At 43.1% G+C, this 26,451-nt stretch overlaps 2 protein-coding genes across 6 annotated transcripts in view; one reads left to right on the top strand and one right to left on the bottom strand.

Annotated features, from left to right (window-relative positions):
• The window catches only part of fancl (FA complementation group L), a 24,152-nt gene extending 16,421 nt beyond the window's left edge, over window positions 1-7,731 (top strand). Inside the window, exons 9-14 of one of the 2 annotated variants that reach the window (XM_079511619.1) lie at window positions 41-124; window positions 2,197-2,242; window positions 2,916-2,997; window positions 5,860-5,976; window positions 6,729-6,800; window positions 7,596-7,731. In XM_079511619.1, the coding sequence (XP_079367745.1) occupies window positions 41-124; window positions 2,197-2,242; window positions 2,916-2,997; window positions 5,860-5,976; window positions 6,729-6,800; window positions 7,596-7,631 (437 nt within the window). In that variant the 3' untranslated portion in view covers window positions 7,632-7,731. Of the gene's footprint in view, window positions 1-40; window positions 125-2,196; window positions 2,243-2,915; window positions 2,998-5,859; window positions 5,977-6,728; window positions 7,064-7,595 lie in introns of those variants that run through there. The other variant, XM_079511618.1, reaches the window with a different exon arrangement.
• Window positions 7,216-26,451, bottom strand: LOC306930581 (serine/threonine-protein kinase VRK1-like). Of its 4 annotated transcripts, none has more exons than XM_079511616.1 (15): window positions 26,305-26,451; window positions 24,053-24,191; window positions 23,765-23,820; window positions 22,948-23,017; window positions 21,484-21,571; window positions 20,826-20,934; window positions 20,344-20,436; window positions 19,646-19,778; window positions 15,152-15,272; window positions 14,751-14,809; window positions 11,673-11,848; window positions 9,472-9,561; window positions 8,997-9,200; window positions 8,844-8,918; window positions 7,216-8,292 (listed from the first exon to the last, which is right to left on the bottom strand). In XM_079511616.1, exons 2-15 carry the CDS (start codon window positions 24,180-24,182, stop codon window positions 7,840-7,842), a joined length of 1,857 nt encoding a protein of 618 aa, XP_079367742.1. In that variant the 5' UTR covers window positions 24,183-24,191; window positions 26,305-26,451; the 3' UTR covers window positions 7,216-7,839. The 4 variants fall into 4 exon arrangements, with proteins under 4 accessions (XP_079367742.1, XP_079367743.1, XP_079367740.1 ...); XM_079511617.1 differs by having other exon boundaries at window positions 8,844-8,929; window positions 9,011-9,200; XM_079511614.1 differs by having other exon boundaries at window positions 8,844-9,200.

Raw genomic sequence — 26,451 nt, 5'->3', positions numbered from 1 at the left:
GTGTGTGTGTATGCGTGTGTGTGTGCGTGCGTGCATTTAGGAACCAATGTTTCCATTAAGGTGGAGGTGGACCCCCGACACCCAAAGATGTTACCAGAGTGCTGCCTGTTGGGAGCTGACCATGGTGGGTAATAATACAAGAAAAAAGAAAAACAAGTCGACAAAGCACAGGTGACAGTGACAATAGATGGCAATGGGCAGGACGTGTTGTGAGAGGGACCCACAGCAACAAATTGCATTGTGGCCATAGATAGCGTAGTCTGGACATGTGTCTTACTGGTGTAGGATCACATCCTGCCAGAGCCTTCTCTCCTCTGCCTCCTGCACACACACACACACACACACACACACACACACACACACACACACACACACACACACACACACACACACACACACAATATCTCTCTCTCTCTCTCAGCTTGGAGGTGAAGATTTTCTCAGCCTCCAATATCTCAGTCAGACTCTAGGCTGACTCTCTTCCTTTCTCTGGTCTGCATTTTAAAGGACCAGTTAAGATGTCAGAAGGTAATAAAAGGAAGGGGTATAATAGCGATGATAAACCCAATGTGGCTATCGCTTTGACCCATTCATGCCCCTTTTCAGAGGAGTTAATCAGGTGTGACTAGAATGAGCATTTATAATGCAGCATTCAGTGGATATGGACTGAAGCTAATTGCATATGCTTCAAGTGTCCCTTCTACCCATCCTTACTGTTACCAGATCACTGATCATAAGGCACCGGTCATGAATAAATGAGGGGAAAAGCATAGCAGTGACATTGTGATAATCTGAAGCGATATAAGCCATCCCTGCTGTTGTCAGATCAGCCATTACTAGTCATCAAGCATGGATGGCTATAAAAAGGGGGTAATGAATGACACAGCGTTAACCATGTCTGAGTCAATGTGACTGCACCCATCCGTTCTGTTCCCAGATCAGTGATTAGACCTCATGGATAATAGAATCATAAGAACAATGTATACTCACATGGCTGGCTGCTACCTGTCCAGGTATGTTTATCATTGTCCGTCCTCATTTCTGACTCCCACTCCCCCCTATTCTCTCTCCCAAATCCCCAGCACAGCCAACTGTCTCTCTGGGCTCGGCAGCATTCTATTTAAGGCCTTGTCAACTGTCGCCAATTGTTTCTGCAAACCCCAAGGTCACGCACGGCCGGCGACGCACAACTCCTCTCCGGGTTGCCTAGCAATGCTACTCAGAAGATATTAAACACATACACACATCCCCCCCCCCCCACACACACACACACACACACACACATACCAACACCTCATCCTGGAAGATGGGAGGCAGGCAGCGACCCTCGAACACAAGGGGGTCAGGCAGAAATATTGCTTTTTGCATGTAGGAATAACAAACAGTGAAAATGATGAGCACCGTTCAGACAAAGCTCTCTAGTGGAACAGGAGATTGTAATGGTTCTTTACATCTGTCAGTGGTTCTCTCTGTCTTTTGTTCACAATGCGCGCTCTCTCTCTCTCACTCTCTGTCTGTGTGTGTGTGTGTGTGTTTTGTTTTGTTTTGTTTTGTTTTTTAAGACACAATCAACACCTTAAAAGTAGAGTTGTCAACCCACTAGCTGCAGCAAATATGTTCTAGCATTGCATATCTGGAGTGTTAAAGCATTAAAACCTGTCATTTTATACTTTAGTTATTCAAAAATAGCAGATATACATCTTCATTCCACACTTTGAGCTTGCTGATTTTTGTGCACATTTATGCAAATCTATGAATATATATTCTTTTTACAGCTAACATCTACAACATCTCCCTGGAACAAAATATTTTCAGATGAGGGTCTGCGGCCAAATACATATTATTTTGGGGGTCCTTGAAATGATTTGTTTTTAAGAAAACTGTTAGGATTTAGGAGACATTTGCAGAATCGGCCTCGGGTCTTATCATGGGTTAATTCATCTTACAGATCAGCTTTTACACTCACATTTTAGAGTATAATTAACACTCCAGGTTCTACTAATCCAGGAGAGAAGGTTCTGTTGGGACTTGATCCAGGAGAGCTGACGTCTGGTTCCAGAGATAGGGGAGGCCTTCACTATACTACATTATCTTTGAACACTATCAGCGTGTTAATATAGGCGCGTGGTGTGTGGAGTTGGAAGACGGGCTGATCCGTACATTTCATGTTGTATTGTGCTTGTTGTTGTGTTGCAGTGGTGACACCTCTGAGGAACAAGCTGAACGCCAACATGCACCTGTGGTAAGACTAGACATGACAATTAAAACACTGTCTGTTACACTTTCTTTTGTTACGATGATCTGTGTTTTAATGTCATTATGCAATGTTTCTTTGTGTGATATTAATTATGTCTCTGTACAGTTAGGGTTGGCTAAATTGTGTGTGTGTGTGTGTGTGTGTGTGTGTGTGTGTGTGTGTGTGTGTGTGTGTGTGTGTGTGTGTGTGTGTGTGTGTGTGTGTGTGTGTGTGTGTGTGTGTGTGTGTGTGTGTGTGTGTGTGTGTGTGTGTGTGGTTCACAGATTGAAACCAATTTCACTGAGTTTGTGTGTGTGTGTGTGTGTGTGTATATATATATATATATATATATATATATATATATATATATATAAACCATTTGCAGTGCAGTTTCTCTTCTTTTTTCAGGCAGATCTTTGAGCTGAGCTCATGTCAGCTCCACTGCACACATCTCTCTCCAGCAGCAGTAGAAATGTTTGCTTTGTATTGGATGTTTATAAGTCGGTGTGGTGAGATCCTCCTGATCTCCCCTCAGTCTCTCTCCAGCTCTCTCTGCAGGCTCATTTGCATGTGTTTAATTACTGTGTGTGACTGAGCTGTCTCTCTGTGCGTGTGTTTGTGCGTGTGCGTGTGTGTGTGTGCGTGTGTGTGCGTGCGCGTGTGTGTAATGTGCCGGCAGGAACCCGGACGCCAGCATCTTGCTCAACCTCCAGGATGTTTTGGAGACAGAACTCCCGTCACCTGCCACCCACGAAAAATCTGTATGTCACACAACTGCCCCCATCTCCCCCTCCCCCCCTGCAACCTCCACCCCCATCCTCCATCTCCCTCACCGTTTCAAACACAGCCGCTTCCCGTCACAATTACCTCTAGCCTTGTGTGTGTGTTTGTGTGTGTGTGTGCACAAGTGTAGTGCTTGTGAAGCCTCTGAGGTTCACTAGTGTGTGAGTATACTGTAAACATCTACATAGATGTATGTGTGTTGCTGTGTGTATACAGTACATACCTATATGTTTGCATGTTACTCTGTGTGTGTGTGTGTGTGCGTGTGCGCGCGTGTGTGTTTTACCGCTTTCTCCTGGAGATATAAGGGGGCGGACATGTTGCCATATATTCTGTTTTTATTCCATCTATTGCCGTCACTTTTATTTATTTATTTTTTACCTTAAAAAAAAAAAAACTCTTTCTAGTTCCCTTTAATTGGAGCAGCTACAGACAGAATCATTAGAATTACAAAGATGGCAGATACTTCGCCTCTATCAAGATCGCTTTAATCACGGCAAAAGCCTTTATCTTTTTTAGTTGTTTTTTTTGTTTGTTTGTTTCTTTTACACTCCCCCTCCCCTCCTCCTCTGTGGAAGGGTTGAAAGGGCGGCGTGTTCATCCTCTGTCGCCACGGTGATTAATGCCTCAGCTTCATTAACATTCAAGAGGAGCGAGGAAAAGTTGAGTTGACCAGATGTTGGGTGGCGGTGGCGTTTTATTTATTTATTATTTTTAATTCTTTTTTTACCTGCCATCTCTCTTCTCTTAATGGATAGCTGTGGAGGAGGAAGAAAAAAGAAAAAATAACCGGAGGAGGGAGGAAAAAAAAGCCAGGAACCCTCATTACGCACAACTGGAAACGAGTGGAGACAGAGATCGAGAGAGAGTTTGAAAAGAGAGTATAGGAGAGACTGGGTACAGAGAGAAAAAAGAGATGGGGAGTGAGACGGTGTAAGTGAGAGAGAGAGAGAGTGAGAGTGTGACAGCAGGGTTGTAAGATCGCTGGAGACGGGGAGAGAGAGAGAGAGAGAGAAGGTGGTGCAGGTAGACTGGAGGTGGGCTGGGAGACGCAGGAAGCTGCTTGGTTATCTGGGGAGTAAAAGCGTGCTGTCACAAACGGCACGGCACGGTTTTAACAACAGGCCTGTTTGGTACCTCTGAGTGGGCTGAGAAACCCACTCCCTGAGACTCTGCACCTCTGAGTGGGCTGAGAAACCCACTCCCTGAGACTCTGCACCTCGCCACTGCAAACTAACACACCCTACAATCCTGAGTGGCAATTTAACCAATTAAACCCATTGAAACCGGGAAAGCCGTTTTAACCCATTTTGACCTGAGATCAGATTCTAAAAATGTCTTCTACATCCTGACAGTTTTCTGAAAAAGCTATGTTTCTATGTCAGTCGTTCTTTTTTTTCAAAAATAGCAGACCTACAAGCTTGTGGCGCGCCACTCGGTGGCGCGCTATGAGCTTGTAGATCTGCTCTTTTTCAATAGCTAAAGCATATCATAATGCTAACGCCAAAAGGGGTTTCCCGCCCAAAATGGGTTAATTTAACCTCTTAAACCTCAGGGGGGTCCAGGAGGGAAAATCAAAAATATGGGAGTTGGAACCTAAGACCTTGACCAGCCCCATTTACCCGCTGAGAGCTGTTCATGAGGTGGAAAGCCTCTGCCCCCGCCGGCGGGGGATTGGGGCTCAAGAGGTTGGGTCATTTTAGATTTTTGTGTTGGCTATTCAAAAACAGGACATATACAAGCTCACAGCTCATCACTTTGTTCTGCGAGCTTGTACATCTGCTATTTGTTTGAAAAAATCTTGAAATTATTTTGCAATATGAGCACATTTGAGAACTACTGATTTAGACGGCATTTGTAAAAGCAACAACAGGTCTTAATGGGTTAAGCCATATTTATAAAAAAATCTGATCTACAAGCTCACAATAGTTCTGCTATATATATAACGTTAAAAAAAAACATAGCATGGATGCACCTGGAACCTATCCCCGATTCCTCAGTGATGTATCCCAACTAAGGTCATCAGGGTTTCGGGTCTCTCGAACATCATACCCACTCAGGTGACCCAGCCGGGGTGATCAAGTCCCGACTTACGTCCCAGTAGCTACCCTCGATCAGTCCCATTAGGGAAAGGCCAGGGCCACACAATCCGTTGCTCTGGAACTACTCTGCAGGGACTGGGAGGTAGATCAATCTGGAACGTGGAAGGACTAGGCTCTGTGGTTTGACTCCTGTCCGGGTCCCACCTACGTCTCACCAGGTCCCCTTCTACGTCTCACCAGGTCCACTCCTACGTCTCACCAGGTCCAGGACCTGTGCGTTGCACCGCAATGGTTCTGCAAGCTCCACCTGGGCAACGGTGGTGCTGCAGCCTCCTAAAGGCCTCACCGTGGGTTTGTTGGGCTTCTTCCTCACGGAAGACACAGGCTGTGGCGCCAACCCATACTGCTCCCGGGTGCCGTCTACATTCTGGCTGTCACCTGTCTCTCCGGTGGTCACTAGACTGTTCCTGGTTGTCACGTAGTCTATTCCTATGAGTCACTATAAATAGAATAACTAGAACGGGGAAAAAAAACATTGCATGGATGCACCTGGGACGTATCCTCAGTGATGCATCCCAAGGTCATTGGGGTTTATATATATATTTTTCTTCTTTTTTTGTATTTGTTTGTATATGACATGCCCACAGAACGCCAGGGTTAAAGTGGTTAACTCTGAATGTAAAAGAAAATTAAGACTTACAGTAGCCTATACAGTATGTATGTGCTTCACACTGTTAAAGTGTATTATATGAACTTGCGTGACAAATTTGTGTAATTGTTTTTGTTTGTGTTGTGTAGAACTTCAGCATTGAGTGTGGTATTTGTTACGCCTATCGGCTGGAGTCTGCCATTCCCGATCAGGTGTGCAATGACCCGCGCTGTGGCCAGCCTTTCCATCAGGCCTGTCTCTATGAGGTACGTGTGTCACGCACGCACGCACACACACACACACACACACACACACACACACACACGGTACAGACAGTACACACACACACACACACACGGTACAGACAGTATGGAACTTGCAGAGGTGGCCTTCATGGATTTCATGCTTTTTATGCATTTGTCTTTAGGAAAATACCAATTTCATCCAACCAGGGGAGATAACATTCAGGATACAGGATAGAAAATTGAAATTGAAAGTGATTAAATAAATGAGCAGACACAATTGGAATTTTAACACGAGTTGATAAATTATCTTTTTGAGGTTCACTCTCCTAATTGGATGAAAACATACTTTTCTGTTTGCTAAGAGCTGGAGAGATGAGCTGTTACTGAACACTATAATGAGCTTTAAATTTAATGAGCCTTTCTTTTTTTACCAAAACATATCACTTACACTAACCATTAGTTAAATGTTGCATCATTCATTAACCACATTTAACAGAACCGTTATATTCTTATCTTTATTTTAAGACTAATTTATTACAGAAAGTTGCCAACGACAAAATGTTTTGTAGCAATTTAATACAAGTTAATACAAAAAAAGCCAATGTGAAATACAAGTATTTTTTCTGTCTTCATTAAAGAAACACTAAATTGCACAAGAAACAAAACAGAAGTATTTCAATACTTATATTGATTGTGTAATTAACTATGGACAACAATTGTGTTCTCTCAAAAATGACATCTTCTCTCACTCCCCTCGTCTTTCTGGTCATCAGTGGTTGCGGGCCCTGCCTTCCAGCAGGCAGAGTTTCAACATTGTCTTTGGAGAGTGTCCTTACTGTGCCAAGGTGAGAAACTTCACATGTAACAACATTTCACACAAGAGCCTTCTCTAATCTATTCTATGCTCATGCTAGCTCCTTTCTTAGCCCATTTTGGACTGAGGTCGAACATTTTTCTGAAAAACCCATGTTTCTATGTCAGTGGTGCTCAACCTTTTTCACGTCAAGGACCCCCAGAAGTATCTCTATTGGGCCAGGGACCCCCCATAAGCAAATATTTTAGTTAAAAATGTTCGCTCTGAAATATATATTCAATGATGTGCGCCACATTTTAATGATATAAAAAAAATAGCAGATCTACAAGCTCGTAGCGCGCCACTCGGTGGCGCGCTATGAGCTTGTAGATCGGGTATTTTTCAATAGCTAAATTATAACAATGTTTAAAACACCAAAAGGGGTTCCTGCCCAAAATGTGTTAAATAGCTCCTTTTTAGAGACATTGACACCTACAGTACAATTCCAGTTACATTCAATCAGTTGCCCTGAGGTCATTTGTGTTTGTTTTGACACAAAGCACATACTGTCAGGTTTTTCTCTGGCCATAATTACAGTACGCCACTGATTAGAGGGTGTGCAAATTTACAATTTAGCAGACGCTCTAACCCACAGCGATTTACCAGTGCACGATCAGAGTAACTAACATTTATCCCCCAAAAGAAGAACTGTGCTATTGTATAAGTGATTGTATGGTTATGTATAAGATTAGTAAGCTCTACTACAAATATTAATAAAAAGTCAACAGTCAAGTGAAAATATAATAAACAAAATTAAAACCAAGTGTTTATTTGACTTGTATTTCAGCCTATTACTGTGAAGATGGCAGCACAGAAATCCTGACAAGTGGAGGCATTACCGGATCTTTTCCCATTTGAACTCCATACAGTACATGATGGGAGTTGGTCTGAACAACACAGGGCATGATAATCATTTGGTGGCAGAAACAACAGAAAGAAGTCGTCTTATTGGTTGGAGCTATTTGACAAACAGAAGTAAGGACATTTCATTGGGGCAATATTAATAACCAACAGAGCAGCAATCCCATGTGCTATCTTGTGGCACCTACTGCAACCAGGAAGAGCCAGGCCAGGCCCATGAAGACAGTGCAGTACAACAGGACACCCCGGCCATCTCTCCGGCACTGCTCGGGTGCGGTACTAGCCACGACTGAACCTTTGACAGGGCTCCCTTCATATTCACCAGAGCCATATGCATCCCACTGGCCTTCCCGTGGACCACAGAATGGTTTACCATAATGGTCATCAACGCCTCTCCTCTGTCCGTTAGGGTCATAGTCCAACAGCCCTTGGAGTTCATCCCAGTGTGCATGGCGGTAGCTGATCGTCGTGTGCTTGATTATCATCTCACCCGGTCTTTGACTCCTCAGGCCGTCGTTTGCCATTGCGTGTGGGCGGGGGCGGCGTTTGACTTCCCGTCTCACCGTGGTCACAATGATGTCGGCGTCTGTCGTTTTCCTGAGCGGCCGATGCGATCGAGGGTTCTGTTGAGGAGGATGATTGACATGTTTGTTTTGAACTGCCATTGACCTGGACTCTGCACTCGTTTGTTTCATGCCAGACATCACGTCAGATACTCTCGATTCTTATGACCGTTATTAAGCTATAAAGTGATTTACTACTGTAAAGAGTCTGTCTGTGGATATGTATGTACTGTATGTCACCTTGTCCTCAATGTACTATCATCACAACACAAGCATTAAGTCTCTCACTCAATATCTGACATAATGGTATATTTGGGTTGTCAGAGGTCAAGGACAATGAGGTCATCTGGCAAGTATTTTATTTACAATTTGGTCATTTTAGTCACATACATTTTATAGTTTATGTCAGGAGCCCTTTTTTGAGGGACTGATGACGCTATAACATTTAGCAATAACACAGTAGTGTTTGCAGCTTCCCAGGCCTATGGCAACCACAGTAATACAATACTTGATCTGCGAGTGACCCGACAGCTGCTAATTGTGTGGAGAAAAAGAAGTGAGGTCTTGAAGCCTTGGTATGGCACTCAGATGGCTCAGTGCTTTGGTCTCACCGCCGGTTTAGTTTGTGGTCTGGGGCCGATCGGAGGCCCCCGGATGTACCGCGGATCTATAGGCTTGGGTCTTTCCTCTTCATCATCTTCACTATCGAAAGAATCTTCATCAACCCGTACAGGTGCTGGCTTTGTCCTGGGCGATCTTCTGACAGCACCATCATCACCATCATCACCATCATCATCAACATGGCAACGTGGGGTGACCGGAGGCCCCCGGATATAACGCGCATCAATAGGCTTGGGTCTTGCCTTCTCATCTTCATCTTCACTATCGGAAGAATCTTCATCAACCCGTACAGGTGCTGGCTTTGTCCTGGGCGATCTTCTGACAGGGGCTGTGACTTTACCAGCTTTCTGTGTGTGGAAAAACACAGTTTCTGTCACTTTAAATGGACAAACTGACACTTTAAAGTTATGATTTGCACAACATCATGTGTTTTGCAATGTTCACAAATTTCAGCTAAGAAACATATGTAAAACTATTCTTTAATTATGTACTTGATCAAGGGTAAGTAAGTATTATGTTACATGACCTGTACAGCTTCTTCTGTAAACACAAACTCAATATTTAAAATACAACTGAAACATAACTGATGAAGTCTGGTTTCAGCACCTACTACTGTACCTGTTCTGACTGAGGCCTGGGGATGGGTGGATCATCTTCATCTATCTCCATGGCAACAGCCTTGGGTTTGGAGGACCCTCGTCCTGCCTTCTGTTAAGAGAGACAATGTTGAGGCCTTTTGTCCATAATGCTGGTTTAACTTTTATTCTGTATTATGTTTCATGTAGAGCCCAACCAATATACTGTATGGGAAGGCAGATGCTGGTGTATATTTTTGGCACGGTTAGAGAGAGGGTCCGATAAAAGGGAAGGGAAATACACCTGCACTGTAACTTTTATTCTCTTGTATTATACCATGTTTCATTTGGAGCCCCACCAATATACTGTATTGGAAGGGAGACTGGTGTATATTGTTTGGTACATAAGCAAGGTCAGAGAGAGGGTCAGCATCGCGCATCATTCTGATTTATTTAAAAGTTGAATAAGCCGTGTTTCCATTTCTACAAAAGCCTAATCACCAATGGCTTAATTTCTGCCAACCACTTTCCAGATGGAGTTTATAGCTTTTACAATAGAGGGTATGCAACTAGGCACATGCATAAAGTGAATGACAAATCGAGTGGCAAAGTGAGTTTAACATTGTTTAACGTTGTTTAATGCAATCAGATATGACTTTTCTGTTTGGATGTATGGGCTGTCAAGGCCAGAAAGTATTTTTTTGTCACTCAGTAGGCGTTCTTGCATAACTTCTGGGTTTGCTGATGATGTCACACGCATACCCTCTATAAATACTTCACTTTAAAAGGGATTATAATTAATATTTAGCTCATTGACTATACATAGTTGTCATTCCTTCAGTGCAGACGATACTATGGTTTATTTGATTTCAAGGAAGCTATTTGATTCCATTTTTGTTTTCAGTACAGTATAATAATAGTTACGGTAGTTGCAGTAAATTGTAGGGGTAAAGTACTGGGAGCTGAGGGTAGGCGTTGCGCTCCACCTCAGCAATCCATCTCCCAGAGGTCTAGCGCATTGAAACAGGGATAGACTCCCGCATTCTGGCTGATACCGACAATAAGCCTCTCCGACTTACTTAAAAATAGTTACATTATCAGTGTGTTTTAAATAACTTTAAAAGGCTTGGATTGATTTGAAAAGTCCAGCCATAAATACTGCATGGAGAGGACATGTTTCTTGACGAAATCCTTTTACTAATCCCAAGTCCTTCAACTGTACGGCACTCTGGCAAAATGCTTCCACATTCACACTAATAATTGTTAGTTATAATTATTGTTATCCAATTTTGTCCCATTTTCCTTTAACCCATTTTGGGCGGGAACCCCTTTTGGTGTTAGCATTATGTTATGCTTTAGCTATTGAAAAATAGCAGATCTACAAGCTCATAGCGCGCCACCGAGTGGCGCGCTACGAGCTTGTAGGTCTGCTATTTTTGAAAAATCAAAGAACCACTGACATAGAAACAGCTTTTTCAGAAAACTGTCAGGATGTAGAAGACATTATTAGAATCTGATCTCAGGTCAAAAAGGGTTAATACCAATTTGCCTGAACAGTCACTGAGTCATACGATGAATAATATTACATTATGACAATGGTGACAAATGAGGAAAGCGACCATTACATGACCTTTACCTCTGACATTCTCTCTCCTTAGTAAATGGCCACTAAACGGCCACTTCTGTTTAACTGGGGGTCAAACTGGCCAGCACTCCAGCATGGAAATGAAATGACACAGGAGAGGAGAAAGGGAGAGTAATTGAAGATGCGTGCTGATCTTCTGCCCTGTGTAAAGTGCGTGTCATCGACTTCCTCAAAATGGGCCGTTTGAAGGGCGCCCACAAGGCTTGAAGGGTGAAGTTGGCCACTGGAGGGGGAGGAGTGTTTCCGGTGAATTCTGGAGAGGTCACGACTCTACTCTCCATCACTAAATAGACCATTTTAGACCCTTCTCTCTCTCTCTCCCTCCGTCTGCTTGGCTGACATACTCAGCATTGGGTCAGCGGCAGGTTAACTCTCCCTCCACCAGTCACACTCACAAATAGAAAATTGGATTCTTCTCACTGGTCAAGTGTGACTGAATCTGTTGAGGGTTCATGTGAAGGCACACTGGTTCAAGTTGAAATAATCCAACTTTGAGGGAGTGTGCACCATGTAACACAACATTCTTCTCTCTGTCCCAATACGGCTGACTAAACTTTCTGGCATCACATGAAGCTGTCAGTCTTCTCTTGCGTTCTCACCTTGCCCCTGGCTGGAGGTTCATCAGAGGTGGACCCCTGCGTCTGCCCTTTGGTTGGCCTGGACAAGTCGATCTTTCCCTGGGAGCCGCTGGCCAACATGTCCCTAAGCCTGTGGTAGTCAGGGCGTTCCTGGTACCCCAGTGATTTGACATACAGCAGGAACTTGGCCAACTCATCTGAAGATGGAGAGGAGGAAGAGGGTGAGGAAGAAATGGGAATCCAACCATTTTTTTTTTCACCATTGAATTGCTCAACTGCTGATTACATTCTATAATAAAAAGGTAGTCTCTTTTTGCTTGTCGCTTTATGAGCTTGTAGATCTGCTATTTTTCAATAGCTAAAATATAACATAATATTTAAAACACCAAAAGGGGTTCCCACCCAAAATGGGTTAATGTCAGAATTTTATCCAGATTTAACATTATGCACGAGAAGGGCAGAAACCTTTTTTTCCCCACTTCACACTGCATGTGCGATTTCAGCGCAGTATTATTAAACTTGGTCTTCATTCTAGTGGTATATTATATTCATGGTCTAATTTAGGCCTGGGTCACCTGGGGAATTGTAATTAACTACCTGGTAAAATAGAAAATTAGCAGTAGCTTGGGTCCTCGGGACCAGAGCTGAAAGCCATGCTGTTGTCCAGATATCACATGTGAGACTGAATGTCTCACAGCACACAGGCTCAGGTGTACCTGAAGGTCTCGCAGTCCAGATTGTGCATTAAGCCCTAATATATCTCACCGCAGGGGATAAGGGGATATTAGGCCTGTCACACACATCAACAGAAATGCGGTTGGGCACATAATTGTACATGCGCACGCACGCATGCACACACGCACAGTCGCACACACACAACATGGTGGGAAAAGCAAAACTAAAAGTAGTTTGGAACTGTATGACAGAAGCTTGATACAACAGTCAAACACTGCCCAGATGGACGTGTCTGTCTTAATATCTTAAGCGGTTTGCATACTCTGTCCGAACATCCTAACTTAGGTTATAACTGCAACGTCACTACTACAGACGTCATTCAGAATTTTCTTCGGATGCTCCTGCACCCCTAGATGTTTCCGACTGACTGACGGAATTACACACAGTGTGATAGGTCAGAACTTGGGTGGGCGCGATATATTTATTTTTGTTTCCACATTCAGGCCCAGGCTTCATTCTGCCAGCATTGAAAGCTGCGGTAGACCTTGGCTGAGGAGAGTTACTAGTCTCACGACGAGCCAACCTCCAGGAGGTACAAACAATCTGAAATCCCTCCCTAGTGACCATGCATAAATACAACCTGTCGTAAGAAAACGCCGTAATCCCAGTTATCCCACACCGCGTCGGAAGGATATCCGGGTATATCCGGGTATTAAAACCAGCGAGCTGCCGACTGCGGTTGTTGCTGGGCAAATCCATGGATCAGATTGCCGAGTGGACACTAGGGTCTTGCATTCAGAACACAGAAGGGTTCGCTGGCAGTATGAGTGGGCTGGGCAATCGTCTGTCCGAAGTTTATTCAGACAGGCCAGCCGGAAAAAAAAAGAATTGTACTATTTTGAAGCATGCACACTCAAAACATACAGTTCAATTGCTACACACTGCCTAATAATTGCCTATACAAATATGACACTGCTGCAGACTTCATTACAATTGGTCTCTAGTCTACACATAGCCTTACATACACACCGCCTAGACAACATATGACACTGCTGCTGGTCTCTACACACAGCCTTACATACACACCGCCTAGACAACATATGACACTGCTGTAGACTTTTTTACAAACACAAACGCAGCGTCACAGGCATCTCCACACAGTTGATGCATCCCCCAGGTCTTATCTATAGCAGGCAGCCGGGCCCTTGTCAGCAGAGGAGCAGTGCGAGTCAAGAGTTGCGTTTCAGCCATACATCACACAGCCACCACTCACACACATGTGACCTCTCTTTATAAAGAGGGGAGATAATCTCTGAAAGATATGCAGACAACACGGTCGTTTAGAACTGCTAAGCGGAACTGTTTTGGTGGTATGAATTGGGCTGAAACTTCACGTTCCAGCCACAAGGTAAAATCTAAGGGTTAATTTAACCCTATACTTTGTAGACCTCCAGGCTCTATACTCTTTGTTTTTGTCTACAACAAATCTCTTCAAATATCTCGCGTTGCTATGTGATCGCTGTGAGCTTGTAGATCTGCTATTTTTTTGCAAAACGTGTGGCCCAGAATAAGGATGCTGTGGTTATGTAAAAATGTACCCTTACGGGTTTATCTTCAACTCTTCTCAAAAAGTACCTTAGCCCTGCCCTCCCCGGCCATACATTCCTAAACGGTATTGATCTGAACTTACAGGGTATCTGTTAAGAGTCAACATGAGATGGAGATCTCATGAAACTAGGGATGCACCGAAAGGGAAATTCTTGGCCGAAACCGAATACCGAATATAGGAAACAGTCGGCCGAAAACCGAACACCGAATATCCGAATATGATTAATATTATATATCTTTTTTCCTACCATTGCTGTCATGGCCGTATACCTTAAAGCTACCTGATTTATGGCAAAAGACATGATTATGGCAAAACTTTACTTAAATAATAATCACTATTATGGGTCCATAATACATTTATTCAGCACTATTGAATGCATTAATTGCATACACTATTCTGTGATATATTCAGGCCGAAACCGAATATATTATATTCTCTGCCGAATATTTTCTGTGGCCGAATATTCGGTGCATCCCTACATGAAACCATGCTCTTTGCTGTCTTACCGTTATATCATTCATATGCATTTCTAGTCTCCGTTCTAGTCTTGCAAGTCTAATCCTTACATTCGTAACATTATTTTCACAGCATACTGTGGTCTAAGTCTCATTCAAGTACAACAGGACAATAACTAGCATGAATTATTATACAACAAGTGGGGCTGAGAAAAGTTACTAACATACAGTAGTTAGCTGTATGTAGACACTCAAGACCACCACAAGGTGGCCTTGGAAAAGTGGTTTAATCCCCAGGATAAATCAATTATCATAAAAAAGTTAGTTCAGTCTTATTTTCTGTAGGTTATCCCGATGTACCTGTACTGGTTCCACTCTGAGACAGATTCTGGACTGAGCCTGGCAGGTTATCCATCAGCCTGCGAATAGATTGATAGAACAAACAAGATGATTGTCTTATGTGTTTTGAGTTGTCTATCTGCGTTTATGTATATCTTATGTCACCCTGTCCGCAAATGTGTCCACCAGAGGATACCTAAAACACCAAAACAAACATGGGCTGAAATACTATGGTGTGAGGCTCAAATATGCACGCGTCTAGCATGCCTTTAGACTAGAGATTGTGAGGTAGGCAGGTAGGTATAGGTGTTTACATAATATATCTCTCTCAACATAGGACAGTCTGCCTTTCTTAACTTCTAATGCTACCTCTTAAAAATGTGGGTTTTCACCCGAATGCACCAGGATGTGTGAGCTGCTACCTGGCCTTGGCCTCCTGGACCTGCGTGGGGTTCTTGAGAAGTGCATCCCAGGGAAGTGTTCCACACAGCCAGTGGAGAAGACAGAAGCCTAGGATCTGGAGGTCTCCACGCCTGGACGGAGCTGTGGAACAGATGGAGACAATAGAGAGAAAGACAAACATTTATTGTAGCCTCTGACATGATCCAGATAAATGCAGAATAAACTGTATTGAACTGAACGAGAAGGAACAAAGATAATATGCCTGTCCTTTCTGTCAGTCCATGAGAAGAGAGTCAGTCCATGAGAAGGGAGTCAGTCCATGAGAAGAGAGTCAGGTGGGAAAACATACAGTCTACACTCAAATCACAACCATTTTACACACATCAGCAATGGCCCCATTGACAGTTTTCTGAAAAAGCTATGTTTCTATGTGAGTCGTTCTTCGATTTTTCAAAAATAGCAGACCTACAAGCTCGTAGCGCGCTATGAGCTTGTAGATCTGCTATTTTTCAATAGCTAAAGCATAACATAATGCTAACACCACAAGGGGTTCCCGCCCAAAATGGGTTAACCGTTGCTGTACCGTCTCTCTCTCTCTGTGTGTGTGTGTGTAAGTGTTAAGATTTAGAACAGTGGTTCTCAAAAATAGCAGATCTACAAGCTTACAGCGCGTCACTTTGTGCTGTGCTGCGAGCTTGTACATCTGCATTTTATTAAAAAAAAAAGTTGAATAATAAATAAATGTAACTTTTTTAACACAACACTTCTCTTCTGGGTATCCCTGGCACTAAAAATGTTCAGATGGGGGTATGCCACCAAATTCGTATCAATTTGGGGGTCCTGGGCAAGAAAACGTTTGTGAACTATGATTTAGAAAGTAATTGTAGAATCATCGCTGTCGGGCAGAAATCCGGGAAAAGGAAACAGAACCGGTGTTCAAAATGTAGTTATTTAGTCACAATCTCTTTCCATTAGTGCAATATTTATCAAACCTATAGAGAGACTTAACCATTTTCACAAGAAAATAGCCAGTCTTCTAGCTGGGCTATTTTCACACTTAATTTACGAAAAACATAAAAAGTAGAAATATGTAGATACAACATTTCCGCCCGTCAGCGACAACAATGTGTGTGTGTGTGTGTGTGCGTGTACCGCATCAATACTTGTGGGCTGAGTGCATGTGAAGGGGTCGAGCCCGGGGAGTTTTAGCAGCTCAATAGTGTAACGGCCCGCCACACGTCTCTGGAGAAATTACCTATCGACTGGTCTCCATCAGCAGGGACAAATCTCTTCCCTGAGCCATGGACCACATTGATCCTCCACAGCCAACAGACCAGTGGAACAGAGCCAATAATATGGAATCAGATTACAAGTAGTAATCTCATTTAATTACTCTCATGTCTCATTCAAATAAATAATAGTAAAAATAGATGTCCTCCCTAAAAACTAGCTCTCCGATCAGAAACTGTGGGTTTTGTTTCTGCAAAGAGGGGACTTTGTATGAAGCACAGTCATGCAATGAGGACACATGAGTTCTGTTTGGGATTAGATGAAGAGATTACCGAGATTATGTACAGTACATGAAACTGGATGGAAGTAATCTGAATAAAAAATGAAAGAAACATAATTTAACAGTACTGAAATGATTGACACACAAAAAAAAGTTACTGCTGCTGAGGAACTAGACTGCTAGCAGACTTCAAGTAATCTGATTACAGAGTAAGAATCTCGTTGAAGAAATCTGATTATTGAAGGTTCGGCAGGCTCAACTACCAAGGAACTGTTGTCTTTGAACTTAGTCGTGTGCAGATTCCAATCTGTCAAGGAGAAAGAAACTACATGCAACTGGACTGGCAGATGGCCCTTTTCTTGCCTCTAACTTGTCTCAGTCTTCAGGATTCTGGTCTAATGTCTCTCCACGTTTGTGCAGGTGAACTCCAAACAGGAGTTACTGGCATGGACCGTTCGGTTTAATCAATTTAATATATTTGGCTACTTTGCACAAATTGTTCAAAAAACAACAAAAAAAGGGTATGAATTAAACTGCTCCAGGCATAAACAAAAGAGTGTAACCTGTCCTCTATGGATCAGCCCTTCATATTCCAACTATTGTTGTTGGCTGCTGCACTTTTCCGCCTCAACAACTTTGACTGAACGGGGGCCTGGGCTCTGCTTTGGGCTCTCAACAGTTTGCTCTTGTGGGTGTTAAGTATGCATTAAGTCAGCATTACATTGTGGCGTCCCTATTGTTGTAAATAATTACAGAGCACTTCATTGCTACTGAGAGGGCCGGCTGAAGGAGAACACGGATGAAAAAATATAAGCGACACTGGCGTTTGAAGAGTGGCACAACTCCCACAGCGACATAATAGATTAACAATTAAAAAGATCAACAACTACATTAAGCAGAGCTGGCCTCTCTACGTGCTCTGGGCACGTTATCGCTCCGTACAATGGCATTTTGTCTGTTTGCTCTCCTGTATTTAATGCGATTTGCCCTCCTGCGAGAAGCGGCGGAGGGCTGTGTGTGTGCGTGTGTGTGTGTGTGTGCGAGCATATCCACACCTACACTTCAAATAGCTTTGAAAAGTAACTTGGGCACATGCATACACACTCACACACACACACAGATGCATGCTCTGCACCGTATACAATAAGTGAACGCCCACGACAATACACACATACGTACTTGCACCCCCCGAAAAACATGTAGCATGTACACACACAGTGAACTTCAAAGCGCACACAAGTATGCACATATACACACTGTCAAACACACACTAAGACTGAACCTGAGCACACGCGCGCACACACACACACATAACCTTAACGTGCACACACACACACACGATGTGACTTTAAATCAATAGCATGATTAGCTAAATTATTTCCAATGTAATGCTCGATTACGATTAATAAATGATTATTTAACAAGTGAAATTGCAGTTCTACATCACAACACTATTTTTGCAAGCCTCCATTGTACAACAAAGTATAATACAGGGTTTATGTGGTTAATCAGACTCATCTATTTAGTTGATTATATTTAAAAAAAAAAAAGGAATTCTGTGCTGCTTGCCTGCTTCGTTGATATAAGAAACAAAATTATTAAAAATTGGTTCTAAATATCAGTTTCGGTATATTTCCGGTTAATTGCCCAGACCTAACACATAAACACACATATATACAGGCTTAAACTCAGTGAGGCAGTGATGTTGTTGGCAATTATGTCTTGTTATTCAGACTCTTCAGCCGTGACCCATGGGGGTCTCAGCATAGCCATTCAGCCGTTACCCATGGGGGTCTCAGCATAGCCATTCCAGCAACAACGCAGAAGTCCGGCGACCACGCTGGGACCCATTCTATTTGGACCCAGCTGTTCTTTAGATTTATTTTCCACTCACACGTTTAACCCTTACCCACCTTCTTTTGTTTTTAACTTTTTATTTAAGACAAATTTTATTTAAAAAAATACAATGAATCTGCAATTTGGTTTTTGATAACCACTGCTTTCTTATCCTTGCTTTTAGAAATCAAATCATTGAAGGAAACAAATCTCAAAGCAATTTGGCAGTTTGAGCAATGCTTGCTGGCCAGTCCAGAAGTTAAGTTGAGTGGTGTGTGTGTGACACACACACACACACACACACACACACACACACACACACACACACACACACACACACACACACACACACACACACACACACACACACACACACACACACACACACACACACACACACACACACACACACACACACACACAGCTCAGAGGTTATCAGCAGGGGGCCCTGGACTGGCTCTAACCAAATATCAAAGGCCTTAATTAATGGAGGGAATGAATACACAGTGCAGGTTATGACTCCGGCTAATTAGGGAATTGTTAAACGGAGCCGGAGCCAGAGGTATTCAGTGGGGGCTCAAGGGGGACTAACAATCGATGGCCGATGAAGAGCGGGAGCATGTATGCAATTTGCCAGTTAATGTGTTCCCGATATCAGCTCAGGGAGGGAGGGGGGTGGCGAGAGAGACTGTTTTGCATGTATTGATAAAATGAGGGGTCACTGAGCTAAGAAGGGAGTGTTTCATGGTGACATTAACCTAGAATCAGTCTAATTACCAAAAACTCTTGAGCGTGGGTTCTGCAAGTCTCCGAAGACCTGGGACCAGTGGTTCTCAACCAGTAGGTCAGGGCACGGAAGTGGGCCACAAGACGTAGTATTCTGTGTCTGGCTAGTTGGTTACCCTTTTGGGATTTTATTAGATTTCATAGGTGTACAATACATAAAGGAGACTAATCTTACACCTAAAAACTAGTTAGTAAAATGGGAAGGGGGCTTTCAAAGTAAATAAGGCAAACAGTAATAAATTAATCTTATCATAATATTATGTTCTTGTTGAGTCATTCAGTGACTGTTAGGTTCTTTTTCATTTGAGACATTCATTTATAAGTGCCTTATGCAGCTGCTACAAGCTCAGTGCTGTGCTGTGATTTTTGATAATGTCCATACCAACGCCATTGTGTGCGTCCAGGCTGGTGTATTCAATTGTTCCATCGTGGCCCTTCTTTGGGTTCTCCTTGTACTCTTTGTGTACTCCGTCAGGACAGTATCTGTAGGACAGGCCGTAGTCCGCTAGGTACACCTGCAGCACACAATACAGCACATGCACGCATACACCACACCACACCACACAAGGTCAAATGTGAGACACTGTATATATACTGTACATACACATCTGTTCATTTGAGTGTGTACTCCCGAGTTACAAATTGATAAATGAACACTGAGGATTTTACTGTATCAAGTAGTTAGCCACGGAATGTCTGAATTGTCTGAATTAATCCTGTAGATTCCCAACTGCTTTTTGATATGGTTATTTTCTTCTTAATTTTCGTCTTAATTATAAATTCCTTTTATGTCTTTAACACATTATGTGCCCATTTATTCTTTCAAAATGGCGACCCAGGTTTTTTTTTTACCAAGACGTCCACAGACGTCTTGGGTACTACATGCGGTAATTCCTAGGACATCTGTGGACGTTTTGGGCACAAAATGTGATAAATGTGCTTTTCTGCGTTATGTAAAGCACTGTGTATTACCATTGTGTACTATGAAATGTGCTGTACAAATTGCCCTACCTGTAGTACACACGGTGAACAGTACACTATTATGTACTTGCATAGTAAACTGTAGAGCTTTAAGCTGACCTGGTCAGGGTCTCTGTGACCCAGCATCAGATTGGCAGCTTTGATGTCAGCGTGGACATACTCATTGTCATGGATGTACTCCAGCACGTCCACCTGGAGAAGGAAAGGAACGTGTGAACATACACATGTACACACCCCCAAAGTCACATACAGTATACAACATTATATTGCCACACCATTGGCTGTCATTTGAGTGGGAACATCAAGTGCGATGAAACTGACGCAGTCCAATTCACAACACTACTGTACAAGCGTTGTTCCACTATCCTCCATTTTATACCAACTTAAGTTCAAGATAATGTGGGTCAATATCTAAAGTTCCCCTTGACCCTGCTGGTTCACAGGTAAAACTATACTCTCAATGTGTGGAGTATAGAGGCTTTGAGCAGTGGATATGTACTCAGCCGTGGCCTCCAATCCATCGCCAATCAATGCATATGAAAGCACCTGAGTCGGCAGCTCTCCACGGCGGGTAATCTCACCAGTCTCCGGCCGAGCTGGAGCACCGTTGCCTTCTTCAGCCGTCCTCCGTTGTGTTGGCAGGCTTTCTGCAGGTCGCTGCCCAGGCGGTCCATAGCCATGAAGCGGTACCTGAACAAGAAGGTGCAACGGTCAGGAGCAAAAGAAAGATTTTCCTCATGATATAAAGCACACATTTTGGTGAATCTAGAGGTCAAGCTCTTAAACCCTGACCGGGGTCCACTAGGGCCCAAAAGAGGGTATGCGCATGCATAAAGGGAGTGGCAAATCGAGTGGCAAAGTGACTGGCAAAGTGAGTTTAACATTGTGTAACGTTGTTTTTTGCCCCTCAGTAGGCGTTTCCGCATAACTTCAGGGTATGATGATGTCACACGCATACCCTCTATACATGATCCACTCATTTTTTTTCTTGTCACCAAATCTCTTTGCCGAAAATAACCAATATACAAGCTCGCATTGCTGTGTTGTGACATATTGTGAGCTTGTAGATCTGCTATTTTTGACAACTGTTCGCCCCCAGAATAAGGACGGTAAGGTGCATGTGATTCTGCAACCTGGCAGGCCTAGGGTGGAGGTCAGTACCTGGTTCCAACCTGACAGGCCTAGGGTGGAGGTCAGTACCTGGTTCCAACCTGGCAGGCCTAGGGTGGAGTTCAGTACCTGGTTCCATTGTGCTCGGCCAGTCCTGATCCCCAGTAGGTTGGAATCCCTAGAAAGTCCAGTTTCCTGTCTTCCGTCCATCTCTGCACTGTAACAGGACAGATACTTATTTGAGCACAAAGAAATGGAGAGTTCCAGATAGATTAGAATAACCTGCACACAGAAAACATTGTCTAAGCCTGGATATATCCTAATAGAGGGTATGCGCGTGACATCATCATCATACCCGGAAGTTATGCGGGAATGCCTACTAAGTGGCAAAACACTACTTTCTGGCCTTGACAGCCCACACATCCAAACAGAAAAGTCCTATTTGATTCCATTAAATGACTTTAAACAACATTAAATTCACTTTGTCACTCACTTTGCCACTCGATTTGCCACTCACTTTATGCATGCGCATACCCTCTATAGAACTGTTAAATGTTTTTAAGAAATAATGTTGTTTTTTATTTTTTACAACAAGACTAAGAGTATAAATTAAGCCCAGCTGGTGGTAACAGGTGCTGTTACACTCAACCAAAGTATGCTGAAGAAAGGCCATTGGATCACCAAAATCAGTAGGGTTTATCCTGCAATCTGCCTATTAAATCTTCTGTGCAAACAAAGCTGACATTCTATTCTGAGCAGGAATGCACTCAGCAACTTTTTCATGGCAATCTTCCCATTAGATCGTGCAATATTTTGGGTGCAAGTGAAAAGATTTGGCCTAATGGTGGCGTTAAAGGAAAGGTCATGATGTGGTCACCAATGCTCCAGGGAGCATGAATGTGCACTGCACACAAAGTCCAACATTGTCAGCATTAGACTCCCACCGCTGAATAGACTGTCGGGTGGGTGTTGGTTCTTATAGTGGAGAGATTTGTCTTGGTCTTTAATTAAGAGCATACTTTTACTAATCAATGACAAGTACTAATTCATTCCCTAAAAACTAACCCCCAAACATCTATACTGGTACTTAAATCTATATGTTACCTTTTTAAGTTTCAAAAAATGCTTTTCAAGGTGAAGACTGGCTCAGATGTTACATACACACACACACACACACACACATCTTTTCAAACAATGTGCCAGTGCCACACATGCACGCACCCACACACATACACAGAGGCCCCTCACAGAGCAGTAGTCCTGGCGCGGGCCTTCATGGCGACCAGCCTGACTGGCACTCCACCAGACTGGCAGGTGGTCAGGGGCCCCAGTGGGGGGCTTCGGGCATCATTATGTGCGAGTGCCTCCCCCCCCCCCCCCCCCCCCCGCACATAAACACAGCTCCCTTGCAAATGCCAGGCGTTGGAGAGCTCAGGCGAGCACACAGAGAGAGAAGGGGGAGGATGACTGCCATGGAGGTACATGTTTGCTTTGGCTTATTAATTGCTTTGCGGCCGGGCAGCGAGGGCCCCTGCGTCAGCATGGACACTTCATCAGTCAAATACACTCGTGCTCCACTGGGCTGCTACTCACTGCTCTCTGGCTTGGCTGCCCTCTGGTAGAACTTGAGCTCGGAGAATAGGGGCCCGTTCTCATGGTACTCCTGCACACACACACACGACACAAACAGATGCTGTCCATCATTTCATCCTTGTCTTACCCTTTCACACAAAGCATTAGTTGTATTAGCACAGTCGAACATTAGTCATAGCTGATCTATGACAGTGGTACGATTGTAATAATAATAACTGATATTAGTACTACTGGCACAGATGCGAAATTTAGATAGTGTAAGTAATTCATTTTTTGTTTTACTGCCCATTATATGAAGAATTAAGACATGTATTATTTTGTAAAATGACAACCATCTGTGTTAACTTTTTCTGGTTAGAGGACTACGAAAAACTGGAATTTTGTTTTAGGAAAGGTATTTTTGCTTTAGCAGACTTTTTATGCAAAGCGTGGGAAAAAAGGCAGAATGTTTTGTTTGTGTAAAAAAGAAAAAGTTTCTTGTACACAATGCAATATTGAAGCAATGATTTGTATGTTGTGTCCTATAAGTCCATGTGGGCTGGGTGCCTTGGGTGCATGACACAAAAATAAAGAATCTATCTATCTATCTATCTATAGTAGCCAAATTCTAAATTATTCAACATTTTCTTTTTTAAATAGCAGATGTAGGTTTAAGGGTTTAAGATTAAACACTAAATTCAGACTAACTTCAGAGTCAAAACATTGGCCTAAGTTCATGTGAAGGTCATCATATCACAGGTAAATGTGTGGTGAAGAAGCATTTCTATCCTTTCACGAACTGTTAGGAAACAATGGTGGAGATGTTTGGGCTACTCACGATTTTTATGACAAAATCACTGTCAGCTGCAACAGGTGTGTCCACGTCCTGAGAGGCTGTGAGTAGGAGAGAGTGAAACATACATTTAAACACATTTCATGGAAAAACAACAATTAGATCTGAATTAGGTTTCTTGAAGTTAACCACTTAAACCCTCTATACTTAGTCATACTAGTTCGTCCACTCCATTTTTCTGCTAGATCTGCTATTTTCGCATCACACATTTGCCCCAGAATAGGGGATGCTATTGTGCTTACACGCAACAATGTCAAAATCACTATGGTTTACCCAAATAGATCAACCCAAAGCCTCCTTGACCGATGACCTTTCCCAGCATCCATCTCTTCTTCTCCGTGTCAGTGAGAAGAAAGCCTTCTGGGAGTGGTTTAGGCAGAGCCCTTTTCCTTGGAGGTGCCATGAGAGCCTACTGTATAGAGAAATGTGTAACAAAATCTGAATCACTTTTATTGACACACGCTGAACACACAAGGAACAGACAGACAGAGTATAAATGTTCCCAATATTTATACAGTCCTTTCAGTATGCAAGCCCAGTAAAGATGGAAGAAATGTGGAATACGTATATAGCTTCAGAACCGTCTTTCTTGCAGTTGTGAACACAATTAAGTCACATGAGGAAATGAGGAAGTATTAATTTGATAGGGTAAATCCACTCACAACTAGAAAAAGTGCTTTCTGGGCACAGGTCTCCACCAGGAGGATAGGAGTGTGTGTCAAAATGTTTAGGACTAAGGAGTAATATATTTTTTTGTTTTTGTTTTTTGCAACAGTTTTCTTCATTTTGTTGAGGAAATGCAGGTCTAGATCTCTCATAGCATCTCTGAGGATAGAATTCTGGATGAGCAGGACATGTGCAGCATTTTGTACAAAACGGGCCACTCCTGAAAACTTTGGAAGGCAATCTTAGCCAATCAGTGTAGAATCTGAGAAATCCAACAGACTCGTCTTGATCACATGACTACAGAGATCATGTGTACCTATATGCGTGAGATTTGGATGAAATCTGTGCTAACAAACAATGCTTTTTCCAGAAATCTGACTCATGGTGGCGCTATAACCGGCAGATGTGGAGGGATGCAGGGAAAATGTTTTTCCATGGCCGGAGTGCGCATACATAAGTTGTATACAGATCGATGCAGTTATAGGTAAAAACAGGAATTGCCCTGTTATAGCGCCACCGTGAAAATGTGCCTAGTGGAAATGTGCGTGCATAATTTCACGGAAATTGCACACTGCGTTTGTGATTTGTGGCATTTTGTTCGAAACGGACCAATCATGTGAGCTTTGGAAGCCAATCTTACCCAATCAGGATGGAAGATGGGAAATGGTGCAGATCCGTGTTGACCACATGACTATGGAGATAGTGTATACCGAATTGTGTGATGTATGGATAAAATGTGTACGAGTAATCTACAGAAATGTGTTTTGCCTAAATCGGCTTCATGGTGGCGCTATAACAGGTCGTTGAGGAATATTTGGGGCAGAGGTTCGTTGTTGGCATCCAGGGAGTGTGTGTGCAAAGTTTGGCATGGATCGGGCCAACGGTGCCGGAGATTAGCTGGTAACGGACGGACGGAAGGAAGGACGGACACACATACACGGACGGAGTGCAAAACATACTCTCTCCCCATGCCTTCGGCCTGGTGGAGACAATAAGTGGAAGTGAGATACAACATCAGCCAGTGAGTGACCAAGACCCATGGCACTATGGTGTGTTGACTTAAATAATAAATACGATTAAATAAATAAATAAATGGAAGCATGATTTCGCTAGTACGTTTCGTTTCTGGCTGCATTCACTTTCAGCGGCCAACGTATAATCTTTTAGACCAGTGGTCCGGGGACCACCAGTGGTCCGGGGACCACCAGTGGTCCGGGGACCACCAGTGGTCCTTGAGGGGGTTCCAGTAGCTCTGGTCAGGGCAGAATTACCATTAGGGCTATGGACCAGACTCAAAAGAGCTAGGGTTCCAGGTGGTCCCCCAGCTAATTGATAGAGTTGATAACCAAATGGACCCTTATATGGACCCTTATATTGTATAGATCTTTAATTCTCAAGAGTGTAAAATGAAACCAAATGGACCCATAATTCATGTTACTCTATCAAGACTTAAATTATTGTTAAAGAATGGAGAATAATTGTTATTTTGATCAACATTTGCCTGTTATCCCATAATGACACGAACATCAATACAGCATGGAATTGTGGACAAAATACTCTTTAGTTTTGGCTCTTATATGCTACAGTACATCTCATCAAATACATAAATGGACCATGATGTGACAAAGGTTGAAAAACACAGTTTTAGATTAAAAATAGCCCTCTGGTATTGGCCAATATTAAGCGATTGTCTCATAACGTTTTGAATGTATCATTTATACTTTGCATATCCTGTTAGCAAGCAATGCTAGCTGAACATCTGACAAGAAGGAGCAGAGCTAGCCTAGAACAGAAGTTTCGCCCCGACCAAATTACGATATAACCGCAGATGGTGATAAAGCCACTTGGTTGATAATTACCTTTGAAGTGAGGCCGGTGTTTTAAAACCTATACTATAATGTGATGTGAATCATGTGACTGCTCTCTTCTGACATACTGCTCGAGCACTGCCGAAAGCAAAACAAAAACAAAACTGTCTCACTTCCTGAAAGCTCGCCCCTCCCGCT

This window comes from Electrona antarctica (assembly GCF_951216825.1).
Source record: "Electrona antarctica genome assembly, chromosome: 10".
In the NCBI taxonomy this organism is placed as follows: domain Eukaryota; kingdom Metazoa; phylum Chordata; class Actinopteri; order Myctophiformes; family Myctophidae; genus Electrona; species Electrona antarctica.
Note: the sequence above shows the minus strand (reverse complement) of the source record. Positions and strands in the feature narration are given on the sequence as shown.